The sequence below is a fragment of the Rhinatrema bivittatum genome, chromosome 4 (genome assembly GCF_901001135.1).
Source record: "Rhinatrema bivittatum chromosome 4, aRhiBiv1.1, whole genome shotgun sequence".
Taxonomy (NCBI): domain Eukaryota; kingdom Metazoa; phylum Chordata; class Amphibia; order Gymnophiona; family Rhinatrematidae; genus Rhinatrema; species Rhinatrema bivittatum.
Window position 1 is genome coordinate 313,128,176 of NC_042618.1, and position 14,987 is coordinate 313,143,162.

General features: G+C 46.1%; 1 protein-coding gene across 1 annotated transcript in view; it reads right to left on the bottom strand.

The window, feature by feature from the left end:
- The window catches only part of RAB40B (RAB40B, member RAS oncogene family), a 186,054-nt gene that overhangs the window by 55,689 nt on the left and 115,378 nt on the right, over positions 1–14,987 (bottom strand). Inside the window, exon 4 of the mRNA XM_029600270.1 lies at positions 1,905–1,982. Coding sequence (XP_029456130.1) covers positions 1,905–1,982 — 78 coding nt within the window. The remainder of the gene's footprint in view (positions 1–1,904; positions 1,983–14,987) is intronic.

Consider the following 14,987-nt stretch of genomic DNA (forward strand, 5'->3'; position numbering starts at 1 on the left):
CAGAACTCAGTCAAGCATATTCAATTCTTTCACTTTAGAGCTTGGCTAAAGTACAGTTTAGTCAGCTGAACTAACAGGGCAATCTTAAAAAAAACATTTTCCCCCATCAATGCAAACATGGAAAATTGAATATTGAGCCCAAGGTAGCACTCATCATTGCTGCAAACCTAAAAACTAGAATAGAAAACACAACTGACTGATTTCACGTATAAGTGCAGAAATTCTAGGAGCTTTATAAGTTCTGGAGAAAACTGGAATTTATTTACCTAACAGTTACCTCCCATTCCAATCAGAACTAGGGCTGCTTGAGGGGCTTTTAAATTCTAAACACTTCTCTGCAGTAAAAGCATATCCCACAGACTCTTATTTCTTATGCATATTTGTCTTGACTAGATTCTAAGCTTCGTGGAGCAGAGACGGTCTAGCAGTGCTTAAAATGATCTAGTGACATGAGTCTTCATTTGCAACTACCCATGGCTTTTTCACTTATTCCTGCCACACCCTCTTCTCTCTGGACATTGCAGCACATGTACTAGGCCAGGAGCCATGCACCAGGGCTCCTTCCAAACCCTGCAGGCACAGGCCCTGAATTCAACTACTAAAGGTTGCCCTTATACAATGACCACAGCTCCCTCCCTGCCTCCAGGGATGGAGCTGGGAACTTTCCACTTCGCAGCGCACAGCACTGCCACTGAGATGGTCCAAACTGGAATTTTTATAAACTGCAATACTTTTGATTGGAACTCATAAAAAGATACTGTATCTTTTGAAACTTTTAAAGATGTGTTGGACACATCACATTTGAAGAAGGAACTTGTGTAGTGCTGAAAGCTCCTGTGCTATAATTTTATTCATTAGCCCTACAGTCTCCTCCTGCTTCAAGCTCAGGAATCAAACCCAGATCTTCTGCATGGCAGCAAGCAGTATATAGCCACTAAGTTATCCATCTGGTCCTTACATCATCTTTCAGTTAGTCCAATAAAAGTTATCACAATGTACAAAGATTCCAGCTTTTACTCATGGGAATTCATGTCAGTAAAGTCATCGAAAATGATCATCCTGAGGTATCTCTCCTAGCTGGGGCACATCAGTATCTCACAGCCCATACTATACTGATCTCTTGGATTTCAGTACATATGCATGATTCTGTACTTTTTTGCACTGAATCTTATCTGCCAACCACACAAGCTTTCTTAGATCACTTTTCATTCTGCCTTCTCAGAAGTATCTGCACTGCTGCAGATTTTAGTGCCATCTGCAAAAAAGGCAAACTTTTCCCTCTAGCCAATCTGCAATACTGCTCACAAAAATAAACAAAGCCAGCCCCAGGATAGATCCATTGGAGCCTCATACCATGACCTCTTGTTCTAGAACATTCTTGCCTCTGAAAAAGGTTTGCTTCTTGTGTATGTTTTATAACTTTGAGGTATTTGAATGTTCTATAATATTCTTCCATTTCTCCTCTCCTCTAGAGTATACCGATTTAAGTCTTTATATCTCATTTTATATGGCTTTTAGTATAGAGGCTGTACTGTTTTGATATCTTTTTTCTCAACTGCCTACAGTCTGACTATATTCTTTCAGGGGTATGGCCTCCAAAACTAGACAGGTGAGGCGAGGTCTCACCAACACCCTTTAGAAAGGCATTATCTCCTTTTGTCTCCTTGCTATACCTCTCCCTATGCACCCGACTGTCCCTCTGGCTTTGGCCATGGTCTTTTCACACTGTTTTGCTACTTTGAGATGATCAGACATGATCATCTCAAGATCTCTTTCCTCAATATGTATTTCAGTATTTGTAGCAAACAACCAACCACGGTTCCACATTTCCATTTGGTTTCCATTTCTAGAGCACCAAAATTGAAGAGGTCTGCAGTTCTGTCATCCCTAGATATTTGCCTTACCTCATCAATCTCCTTGATCCATCGATCAATCCCATCAAATGACCAGCGATTTGTAATATCATATACTAGTATCACACCCTAAAAAAGAGAAGAACATATGAATATACATTAAAAATATAGAAAACTAAGATAAATATCTCTGAAAATTGTTTTCTTTATCAAAATGAAATAGCTGTACTGCATTACTGCAACTCTAAGACAAAAAGGACAAAACTAACTTTGTTTTTTAAATAATTTTGCTGGCAATAAAAGCAAGTAAACACATTCAAGTTCCCCTTTTTCGTTCAGATTTAAAGTTCATTTCTGATCAGAAATAAGGGATCTTTAAAACTTTTGAATCAGCAATGAACAGTCAGACAGCTTATGGAAAATGATGCAGTGTGAGCTCTTGCCACTAAATACTATTCAAACCAGAAACAGATGGAGCTGCACAGAATATATTTGCTCTATACAGAGCTGACAAGCATCTTTTTATGGGCCTGCTGCTAAAGTATTTTTCCCATTATGGGGTAGTTTTGTAACACTGCACATAAGTTAGATGGCAAACATACACATAAACTTACACCAATTTTCAGAATGGACTTGCGGATGAAATTCCATTTTGAAAATCATCTCAGCAATCGCCTGAAGCTCCAGGAAGTTGATTTGACAAGAGCATTCCTGGGCAGACCAGAGACTCTGAGTGCTGAGCCTATCTACATGAGCTCCCCACCCCAGGATGGAAGCATCCGTGGTTAGGACAATTAGGGTTGAGGATTTTGAAATGAAATCCCCCGTTCCAGATGTGAAAGTACCTGCCACCATGACAATGAGTCCTGGAGAGACAGGTTGACTCGGATGCAATCCTGAGGATCTGAGTGGTCTGGCAGCACTGCAACCTCAGGGTCCATTGGGCTCTGCGCATGTGTAGACGTGCCAAAGGAGTGACAGGGATGGTTGCAGCCATATCGCCCAACAACCTCAACATGTGCCAGATTGTTTCCTGCTGACTCTGCTGGATCTCTGCCACGATGGTCATCAAGGTGACAGCCCTCTGGTGAGGCAAGAAGGCCTTGGTCAGAGTCATGTCTAGCAGGGCTCCTATAAAGTCCAATTGAAGTGATGGGCTGAGATGAAACTTTGGGTAGTTGAGAACGAACTCTAGTGACTCCAACACGCGGATGGTCAAACATATGGATCTGGTGACCCCTGCCTGAGATGTGCTCTTGACCAGCCAATCGTCCAGATATGGGAAAACATGTACTCCCAGTATGCAGAGGTGCACTGCCACCATGGCCAGGCATTTTGTGAAGACCCATGGGGCTGATGCGAGTCCGAATGGCAAAACCAGATACTGCAAGTGATGTTCTCTGACGACAAATTGGAGATACTATGACTGGGGAAGATCGCAATATGAATGTATGCATCCTTCAGGTTGAGGGAGCATAGCCAGTCCCCTTTCTGCAAAAGGGGGATCAAGATGCCCAGGGAAACCATCTTGAACTTTTCTTTTCTCAGAAACTTGTTCAAGGCCCTTAGGTCTATGATGGGACGGAGTCCTCCTGTTCTCTTTGGAATCAGGAAGTACCTGGAGTAGAATCCCCACCTTCCTTGCCCTAGTGGTATGGGCTCGACCACTCTGGCCATTAAGAGGGAGGAGAGCTCTGCTAGTAGTATCTCCTGATGCGCTACCGGCCCCCAAAACGGGAATGGAGGGCAATTTGGCAGGACACCCAATAGGTTCAATTGGTTCCCCTGAACCCACTGGTCTGAGTTTATATTGGGTCAATGGTTTGCAAAGAACTGCAGGCTTCCCTCGACTGGAGGGTCCATTGTCCTGGGTACAGGCAACTGGCACATGCTCCCTACGACCCAGTCAAAACCCCATCCCTGGAGTTGACTGAGGAGTCACCTGGGGCTTGGGGACTCTCTGCTGCCTAGGATGGCTGCGGGAGTCCTGACAGTGTTGATGGGAGCGAAGGGGCGGAGGATAGTACTTCCTTTGGTGAAAAAAAGATTTCCTTGGCCCTGGGATCGCCAGCCTCCTAGAAGAGGATGGGTCCGGAGTACTAGCTGAGAGATATTGGAGGGTTTCATGGTGGTCCCAAAGCTGGCCATAGCTTTCCTCACCCTATGTCTGAAGAGATTTTCTCCTGTTCATGGCATGTCAGCGAGTCATTCCTGTACCTCTGGTCAGAGGCCCACAGGCATGTGATTCTGCCCTGATTCCCGCCACAGAGACTCTTGATGCCATCTCAAAAACATCGTAGGTCACCTGGTCCTTGTGTTTTCCACACTCCAGGCCCTTATGCAACAGTAGCTTTATTACGTTCTGTGCTCAATAAAAGAATTCCTGGTGTTCATTGATCCTCTTTTTCTTTTGGACACTACTGCAATATTGGATCAATTTCCGATCTATTTCTTTGGACCTTCCCTTATGCAGCAGTGACATGAGGGTGTTGAGGCAGTTGCTCGGCCTCCTCCTGCACCTGTTTCCAGATATCCCGTGAATACTGGCTCACATAGAGCTGGTAGGCTACGATGCGGCTAATGAGCATGATGTCTTGAAATACCTTCCTCCCAAGAGCGTCCATTGCTCTATGGTCCTTTCCCGGGGACACTGAGCAATGAGTCCAAGAGCTCTTGGCTCTCTTGAGGGCGGATTCGACCACTACCAAGTGGTGACACAGCTGAGAATTATCGAATCTGGTAAGGTAGACCCCGTCTGCCTTCTTATTAATGGGAGGCACTGTGAAGGGGTGTTCCCATATCCTCAGTAGCAACTCCTTAAGGATCTCATGTACCGGGACCACCATGATCTCTTTAAGAGGATCCACAAACTGGAGGATCTCAAGCATTTTGTGCCTAGCATCCTCCTCTGTCAATAACTGAAACAGAATGGCTTCTGCCATCAACCTTACAAAACTTATGAAGCTTAAGTCTTCAGGCGGAGATTTCCTTCTCTCCTCTGAAGAAGAACGTTCTGAAGGAATACCCTCGGAGCCTTAGGAGGAGGACTCCGAAGCATCATTCCCCCAGGGGTCACAGGGCTCCTCATCCTCACTTTAAGCCACAGGGGATGGGTCCCTAGGTGCTCGGCCTTCGTCTAGAGATTGTTATTAATCTGTTGCAAGGAGATAGCAATCTGTTATTATTTAGGAGAGTTGTGGGTGGATCCTTGGACCGGGGGGCAGATGACCACGCCCTTGGGGGAAGATCCCGAGAGGGACCACCGGTCAGGCTCAGAGTTAGGAGAAAGACACACACTAGTTCTTTTATTAGACAGTATACTGAACCACCAGAGATGACAGTAGTGAGCTGGAATGCCCGGCTGGGCTGTAGTCCCTCAGATACTGGAACAGCGATCCCTGGAGGCTGAGCTGTAGAGAAACTGAAATATAGTGTGTAGGCAGGGTATGCAGAGTTCATGGACAGAACCTGATGGTAACACTCACACAATGTCTCATAGAAGCCCTGGAGCTGGAATGAAGTAGGCCCTCAAGGAACGAGCACCTGGTTCCAAGGAAAGCTCAGAGTTCAATGGTAACTCACAGATGCAGTAGGCAGCAATGACTTCCAGGCAGAAGTGAATTCCGAAGAAGTCCAGGAACGAGGGCCCTCGAGGAGCAAGTACCGGTTCCAGAATTCAACCTACAAAGTAAGAGAGCAAGGCCCCTGAGGAGCGGGAACCCCTGGTAAGTTCGAGGAGGCAGAGTAGCTTGGAAAGACATAGTGAGTCCATTGCCATTCCTTGCTAACTCGAGTTGTTAGCAATTCAGAGACCTATAAATATCTGAAGCGGATGACGTCATCTCAGGGGGACGCCCCTGAGGTTCTCGCCACTTCTGGTACTTGAGGCGGGGCCGTGCCCCGCGCTTGCCCCTAGGCATCAGGTCAACATGGCGGTTTGCAGCGTTGAGCCGGTCCGAGGACGCCGGACGAGTTCGACAGAGAGACACCGTGGCAGCCAGCCTTCCATCCACCCCGGAGGGAGTCGCCAATGCAGTAAGGCGGGCGGAGAGGAGACGTCGGGCAGCGACGGTCGCAACAGAGATGCAGTCACCGGTAGAACTGGACAGGAGGACGGCAGGCCTCGGCATCTCTGCCAGCCTCGCTGGAGCTTCCTCCTTGGAGGAACCAGCAATGAACATTGTATTGTAGGGGGAGGCCTCAGTGCCCCACCGGGCACCATTGTTGTCCCTGGAAACAGAGACAGCTATGTCAGTATAATACTGATGAGCACACTGAGCTTCTCCAAAAGAGGTTCAAGGACGGGCGGCACCAGGTCCAGTGCTGTCAGTGCCACAGGACCAAAGCCCTGCAGCACCCGGTCCACAGCTAGCGGACTCAGCGCTCCAGCTCCTCCTCAAACGCTGCTGATGCTAACACTGACTGGGAAGCAGGAGGGGTGGCCAGACCCTTGAGGTGGATTGGTGATTGGCATCAGGACCAGTGGAGACTGTTGCGGACCCCCGGCACCGATGGAGGATTGGCACTCCTCGCCGGGGGTCGCTTTGGGGGCATCACAGCAAAAGCCGCTGCATCCCTGTGCCCGGCACTTTGCATCGATAGAGACCATTGCCAATGCTTCTTCAGCTTCCTTTGAAGCTAGGCCTGGTCTTTCCACAGTGCAGAAGCCAATGACAAGGAATCAAACATCCTTGGACTGGAGGAGATCAACGATGGTCGATCTCTGGTGTCTTTGTCCGCCAATGACATTGATGGAACTGACTGTCCCACCGATGTCGATGGCACAGTGTCCAACAGTGCAGCTCCTTGGTCCTTCGATGTAGCTGATGCTGATGGCTTGGACTTCTACCTGAAGAGCTGCTCCATCTTCTAGAGTTGAAGTCAACGTCCCTTTGGGATCATCTGGGCGCATACGTGGCAATCCTGGACATCATGTGATGCCCCCAGACAGAGGACATATATCTCGTGTGGATCTGCAATAGACATTGTCCTTGGGCACCGGGGCATCGTCAAAAACTGGACATGACCATGGCGGACGAAACAAAAGGGGCAAAAACCGAAGGCAATGTGGCAGGGCGGCGATGGCCAGCAGGTACCGATGCACCGCTGCCACAGGGAATTGACCGCGAAAGGAAACTTACCTGGATCGCCAAAAACGCTGATTAGGAGATGCTACGGGAGGGCAACCAAGAGGGACCTGGTGATGGAACAGCGAGAAGAAAAACACGAAAAACGCGAGAAAAACTGTTTTCCACAAGGCCAAAAATAGCCACTCACACCGTGAGGCTTACAGCTCCACAGAAAAAGAGAGGGACCCCATGTGGACGCAAGGTAAGGGGCATGCTGGGCATGCTCAGAGTGCCTAATCCCTCCTTAAGAAACAGAAACCATCCAGCCACCCTGCAGACAATATCCCTTCCAAACTTCTGCTTCTTATCCCAAAAACGATCTCTGGACCACTGACCAACATTATAAACTGCCTACTAACTCAAGGGATCTATCCAGACAAACTTAAAACCGCTTCCCTTAAACCCCTCCTTAAGAAACACAACTTAGACCCTAGAGAATTAGCCAATTTCCGCCCCATCTCTAATCTCCCATTCTTAGCTAAACTAATGGAGAAAGTAGTAAACACCCAGCTCTCAGACTATTTAGAAGATGACAACATTCTATATCCATCGCAATATGGCTTTCGTAAATCACGCAACACGGAATCCCTCCTCATCTCTCTAACAGACCACATTATGATGGGATTAGACAAAGGCCATTCCTTTCTACTAGTCCTGCTAGACATCTCAGCGGCTTTCGACACCGTCAACCACTCCATCCTCCTGAATCGCCTATCAGACATTGGTATATCCGGATCAGTCCATAGCTGGTTCAAGTCTTTCCTCAGCAACAGAAGCTTTAAAGTCAAAATTAATAATAAAGAATCACCTTCTACAAATTCCTCACTTGGTATACCGCAAGGATCCTCCCTATCTCCCACCCTCTTCAACATCTACCTCCTCCCCCTCTGCCAACTGCTAACAGATCTTAAGCTAATACACTACCTCTACGCAGACGATGTGCAGATTCTGATTCCTATAACAGAATCCATCTCAAAAGCTCTCACTCACTGGAATAACTGCCTTCAATCCATCACTAGCCTTCTCAACAGTCTAAACCTGGTCCTTAATACTACGAAGACCGAACTCCTCCTCATCTCCTCCAACCAGGATAACTCCATCCCACAGTCACCTCACAACTCCCTTCTCACCCATACGCATGTAAGAGATCTGGGGGTAATTCTCGACAATCGCCTAAACCTAAAGAAAATGATCAACATCACAACCAAAGACTGCTTCTACAGACTCCAGGTTCTAAAAAGACTCAAACCCCTCCTATTCTTCCACGACTTCAGGACAGTTCTCCAATCCTTGATATTTGCCAAAATAGACTACTGCAGCACTCTCCTCCTAGGTCTACCCATCTCTACCACTAAGCCACTATAGATGATTCAGAATGCCGCAGCCAGAATTTTGACTAACACCAACCGTGGAGAACACATCTCACCTATCCTCAGAAACCTGCACTGGTTACCAGTCAACTTCAGAATCCTACACAAATCACTCACCTTAATCCATAAATCCATCCACAATCAACTTCAACTTGACCTCGAAATCCCCCTCAAACTCCATACCTCCAACAGACCGATCAGAGAAATCCACAAAGGAACTCTGCAAGCTCCTCCAACTAAAACCACGCGCCTCACCTCGACCAAAGACCGAGCGTTCTCAACAGCAGGACCAACCATTTGGAATAACATCCCTTCAGACCTCAGGCTGGAACCATGCCTACCAACATTTAGGAAAAAACTGAAGACGTGGCTTTTCCGCCAAGCCTTCTCAGATCCCCCGGATACACACTAGATGACCTAATTCCTTGCATGAACGATGGAACCTTGTACCTCAAAGTCCATTAAGCGCTAGCCCGCTCTCCTTATTGTATTATATTACGAGTTTTCTGCCATCCTAGGCCTCTCTTTCCATCTGATTAAGCCTCCAAGTTTCACCTTCCTTGTTGAATGTAACTTTGCCAACTCCATTCTCATGTCTATTTATTTTTTGTTTCAGTTTTTTTTCTACCCTGTTCGATGTAAACCGATCTGATATGGTCATTACCATGAAGGTCGGTATAGAAAAGTGTTAAATAAATAAATAAATACATAGTCAAAGTTCTAGAAACTCTGACATAAGTTTCCGCATTGGAGCTTTTGAATTTTGAGAAGATCTGGAGGCTTTTTGATGTGTTTAGTGCAGATTACTACTTTTACTTGCAGGTGGGTCACTGGGTACAGGCTAAGGAGGTGACAACAGTGCTACAGAAAGGAAAATCATTGTTTGAAGGATATTGTGAATAGGTGCAAAGAGTAACACACCTTTATGCTTTGCTAAATGGGGACTTAACATACAAGCCTTCTCATATTGAGGTGTGAGAGAGAGACTTAGGAACAGTCTTGGGTGATTCTGAGTGGGGTTTATGGTTTGTACAGGTGAAAAAGAGCTCTATATCAGCTAACACTGTAGAAAATGGCTATAAATTGCTATTTAGGTGATATATGTCTCTGCTACGACTGCATAATTTATACTCACAACTAGACGATAAGTGTTGGATAGGATGTGGTAAGCAGGGGACATTCTTTCATACATAGTGGGAGAGAAATTTTGGGATGCGATAGTACAACTTATGTATGATATACTAGGAAAGAAGATTCCTAAAACTCCAGTATTTTTCCTCTTGAATGTATTGAATTTTGAGGGTGATAAATATGATTTATTTGTGGCTCAACAAATCATATTAGCAGTCAGAGGTGAAGTGGCATGCCGTTGAAAGGACTCTGTAACACTTTCTTTGACAAGGGTCTGTTTGTGATTAGATAAAGTATACTATATGAGGAAACTAACAGCAATAAAAAAGAAACAAATCTGAACTATATTGGCAATCATACATCAAATGGAAAGATGGTCTATAAAGTTTAGCAAAGGATGATATACCACATACTACAGTTTAATTATGTTCAGCTTGATCTGTATTTCCCTTTGTCAGAATGGTAGCAAGTTATAGCATGGAGTGGAAGGGGGGGGGGGTGTTCAGGGAGGGGTTGGAAGGGGATATGGGGGAAAATGGAAATTATGGAAAGTAAATATTGATGTTACAAATTGCTGATTTATTATATTGTACTATAATATATTCATAATATGATGATACTCTACTCAAACTTTAGCATATTTGCTATATATATCTATATAGCTTTTTGTTGGATGTGGTGGTTATGGGATAATCCACATAGTTTGAAGGAAAAGAGTTGATCTATTAGTACATGATATGACTTTGTGGTATGGTGTTTTTCTGAAACAATTTGTACCCGTTTGTTTTTGAATAAAAACTTTAATTACAAAAAAGAAATATACAGAGAGAGTACTCATTTGTGCTGTGCTCAGACGAAAAAAGACTGAGGAGGTTCACCAGCCAACACCTGCATGGGAATTCCCACACATGCTCTACTAGCTAGGAGAGATGGGTCCAGTTGGTGCCATCGAGGATGTCACACATGTCAGGGCTAATTCAATCCTGCTTATCGATAGAAAATATAATTGCAAAACACGATAAAGAGTCACATACTGGGGTAGATTTTCAAAGGGGTATGCGTGTAGGATATGCACGTACCTCTCGAAAACCTACCCCAAACCCCCCCTGCGCGCGCTGCAAGCCCCGGGACGTGCGTAAGTCCCGGGGCTTGCATGGAGAGGCGTGCTGGGGGGCGTGGCAGGGGGTGTGACGGCCGTGACGCGGCGTTTCAGGGGCGTGGTGCGGGTGACGCGACATTTCGGGGGCGGCGCCGTGGGCGTGGTTTCAGCCCGGGGGTGTGGCCGTGCCCTCTGGAACAGCCCCTGGGTCGAGTGATGGCGCGCCAGCAGCCTGCTGGCGCATGCAGATTTACATCTGCCTCCGGCAAGCGTAAATCCGGTGATAAAGGTGGGGGGGGTTAGATAGGGCCGGGGTGGTGGGTTAGGTAGGGGAAGGTGAGGGGAAGGTGAGGGGAGGGCGAAAGAAAGTTCCCTCCAAGGCCGCTCCGATTTCGGAGCGGCCTCGGAGGGAACGGAGGCAGGCTGCGCGGCTCGGCGCGCACAGGCTGCCCAAAATCGGCAGCCTTGCGCGCGCCGATCCCAGATTTTAATGGATACACACGGCTACGCGCGTATCTATTGAAATCCCGCGCACTCTTGTTCGTGCCTGGTGCGCGAACAAAAGTACGCGCTCGCACAAAATTATAAAATCTACCCCACTGTATGTGGGTAATATTTAAAATTCCAATGCAGAGTGTTTCCTAGACAGCTCTGGAACCATCTAGAAAGCTTTTTCTACTGCTTATTAGTCATCATATGGGAGCCCCTCAATCCCATATAATAGCTTAAAGTGAATCAATTCCAATAAGGGGAAGAGGGTGGGTATGTGTGGCTGATTATCCTGTTTTTGCAGAGAATACCTATTATAGGTAAGAAACGTTATCTTCTACAAGGACAAGTAGGGTGAATCAATCATAGAATGGGAATCCCTGGCTAAGATTTGCCTGAAAAAAAGTAGATAACCAACAACATCACCAACAAAGAGACAAACCATTTGTTTATATACTTATTTCCAGGAATAAAACAAAAAATATTAAAATCGTGCTTAGGAGGGATCAGGATGGATTCTATCTTTCTAAGAGACCATGGAGGACATACTGACCAAACTTGTCACAATGGGGGTCAGTATCTAAACAACAATAGGACATAAGCATGCGGACTGAACTCCATGTTGCGGCTTTGCAAATCTTCTCAGTGAAAGTTGATTTTAGATGGATGCATGGAACAACTTCCTAGTGGAGGTGGGATAAACACAGGGGATCTCTGAGGGAGTGATGGGAATTGTAAATCTAAATTAATTGGGCAGATAAGATAGGCCATATGGTCTTTTTCTGCCATCATCATTCTAATTGTCCAGTCTTAATTTTCAGACTTCTGGCATCTGCATACAGACATGTTAAAGTAGATTTATTTTTATTTCTTTTTTTATATGTACCCACAACTTACTTATTATCAGATGATACAGATAGTTTGGAGTTATTTTTATCTGCATGCTCTGCATTTAAATTTAAGTGGTTGATTTGCAGATGACTCTCTGCTGGGTACCACAATCCTTGGGTCCATGTTGCTCCAGTGTAGCGAGACCCACCTTTAGAATGTCTGGAGTCTTCCACAATTGAAGAGATACTCTCATCCCAGAGGTCTCATCCCACCCATCAGAAATTCCTCAGGTTAATGGTGAATGATGCGCACTACCAATGCAAGGTGCTCCCCTTTAGCTCTCAGTGGCCCTAAGAGTGTTCACAAAATGTCTTGCAGTAGTGGTGGCAAAGCTTCATTGGCAGTGAGTCTGCATATTCCCATACCTGGACAATTGATTGGTAAGGGGGCCCATCTCTGTCAGGAGTTCTGGAGTCCCTCAAAGTCCATGCAGCTCCTCCAGTTCCTAGGCTTCCTAATCAACTGTGCCAAGTCAAATTTGGTTCCAGATCAAAGAAGTCAGTTCATAGGAGCATGAATAGACTTGCTTTATGAGAAAGCAAGGATCACAATGTTTATAGGCCTAGTAAAACTTTCCTTCAACAGGACCGAGCATTAACAAGGTTGGTTTTGGTCCTTCTTAGTCACTTGGCAGTTGCTGTGCATGTGGTACCTCTGGCTCATCTGTACAGGTGTAGCCTTTAATAGAGCCTTTGAAGCCTTTGAAGCTCTATTAAAGGCTACACCTGTACAGATGAACCAGAGGTACCACATGCACAGCAACTGCCAAGTGACTAAGAAGGACCAAAACCAACCTTGTTAATGCTCGGTCCTGTTGAAGGAAAGTTTTACTAGGCCTATAAACATTGTGATCCTTGCTTTCTCATAAAGCAAGTCTATTCATGCTCCTATGAACTGACTTCTTTGATCTGGAACCAAATTTGACTTGGCACAGTTGATTAGGAAGCCTAGGAACTGGAGGAGCTGCATGGACTTTGAGGGACTCCAGAACTCCTGACAGAGATGGGCCCCCTTACCAATCAATTGTCCAGGTATGGGAATATGCAGACTCACTGCCAATGAAGCTTTGCCACCACTACTGCAAGACATTTTGTGAACACTCTTAGGGCCACTGAGAGCTAAAGGGGAGCACCTTGCATTGGTAGTGCGCATCATTCACCATTAACCTGAGGAATTTCTGATGGGTGGGATGAATAGGAATGTGTGCAAAAGCATCTTTCAGAGCCAGCACACATAAAAACCCCTCACTGGATCAGAGACAATCTTTTGGAGCATATTTATTTTATTTTATTTTATTTATTTAAGCAATTCTTATATTCCACAGACTCAATACATCATGTTCATCATGGATCACAATATAACATTCAAAATCCAACAATAAAATCCTATATATAAACAAGATTCATCTTGAACCTTTCCCAAAACTGTTTGTTCAGTCTTTGCAAGTCCAGTGTAGACCTCAATCTTTCTGACTTCTTGGAGATTAGGAATTACCAGGAATAGAATTCATGGCCATATTTCTGGGAAATTACAGATTTGACTGCCTTTTTAAAGAGGAGTGACTCTACCTCCAGCTGCAGTTGGGTAGACTTAGAAGGGTCAGAGTTGAAGACTGAAATCCATTGGATTGGAGGAGGATAAGTGAAGCGAAAGCCATACTCCAGAATTTTCAGGACCTATCTGTCCATAGAGATCTGGAGCCATTCCAGAAGGAAGGACTGAACCATTCTAACCACCAGAGGAGGTGGGGATGTGGGTCTCGAGAGTCATCAAAACCAGGTGTCTGAGTTAGGCTGCATCTGTACCTGAGACTTGGCCTGATGGCTTTCCCTCTGTTGACTTCAAGCAGGCAGCTGCTGTTGCTAAAGGGTGGGAGGAGTTTGATGATGCAGAAAAGAGCTGAAAAAATGCCTGTGGAACAATGGACATTTGTAAGAGAAGTACTATTGTCGATTGGGAGCTGGATGTTCCTCTGCTGCAGCCGATAATGACTATATTGTTGAATGATGCTTCTTGATCAGAGCCATTGACTCTAACTGTGTCACCGAACAAGCTGTCTCCTGTTCAGATTACATCTGATTGACAATCATGCACATCCTCTGAGGCCATTCGCCTGAAACTACATGAGCCTTTGGGTCCCTATAAATACAGCTGAAGTCCTAGCTGCAGTATTAAAAACTTTGTACACAGAATGGATAAAGTGCTTCTCACATTCCTCCACATCTTGTTGCAACCGTCCCTTCCCGATGGCTGCACTCCTCCTACCTCTCTCCTTTTGTTCCTCCTCTTGCTGTTAATGGACGCCTGGCTGCCGTCCTCTCCGGCGTCCCAAGACCGGCTTGGGCACTGCCTCCCGCCATACTCCGTCTGTACCTTAGGGCGCGCGGCCCTCGCTCTTATTTCCTACTTGGTGCGAACCTCAGGGGCGTCCCCCTGTGATGACGTCACGCTGCCCGGATATTTAAAGTCTACACTGTTTTCTAGCCTTTGAGTTAGGCAAGGGGAATCTTACGGATGGGATTCGCTCTCTGTACCCAGCTACTCTGCCTCCAATCTTCATTGGACTCTTAACGCTAACAGGGTACCCGCTGCTCGGGGGCCTCACTTGTTTTTCAGGTCGCTATCAGAAACCGGTACTCGCTCCTCGAGGGCCCATGTTCCCTGACTCGCTGCCTGCTCCTACCTTCTGCCTGGAAGGATTCGCTATTTCAACACCAGTGAGTACTACCATCTCCACCTCCTCAGAGCTTTCCCTGGAACCAGGTACTCGCTCCTCGCAGGCCTGCCTCTGTTCCAGCCCTGGTGCCATCTCCTACGTGGAACTGCTGTGTGAGTATATCTCCTTCAAGCCTCTCAGCTCTCAGGGATCAGGTACTCGCTCCTCGAGGGCCTGCTCTTCCTATCCTGGGGTTCTCCATACTGGGGCTTGTTCATATTCCACTGTACTCATTATTCTCAGTTCTTTCCACTACAGCACTGCTACCAGAGGAGTCGCTGTTCCAGCGCCTGAGGGATACTAGCCCAG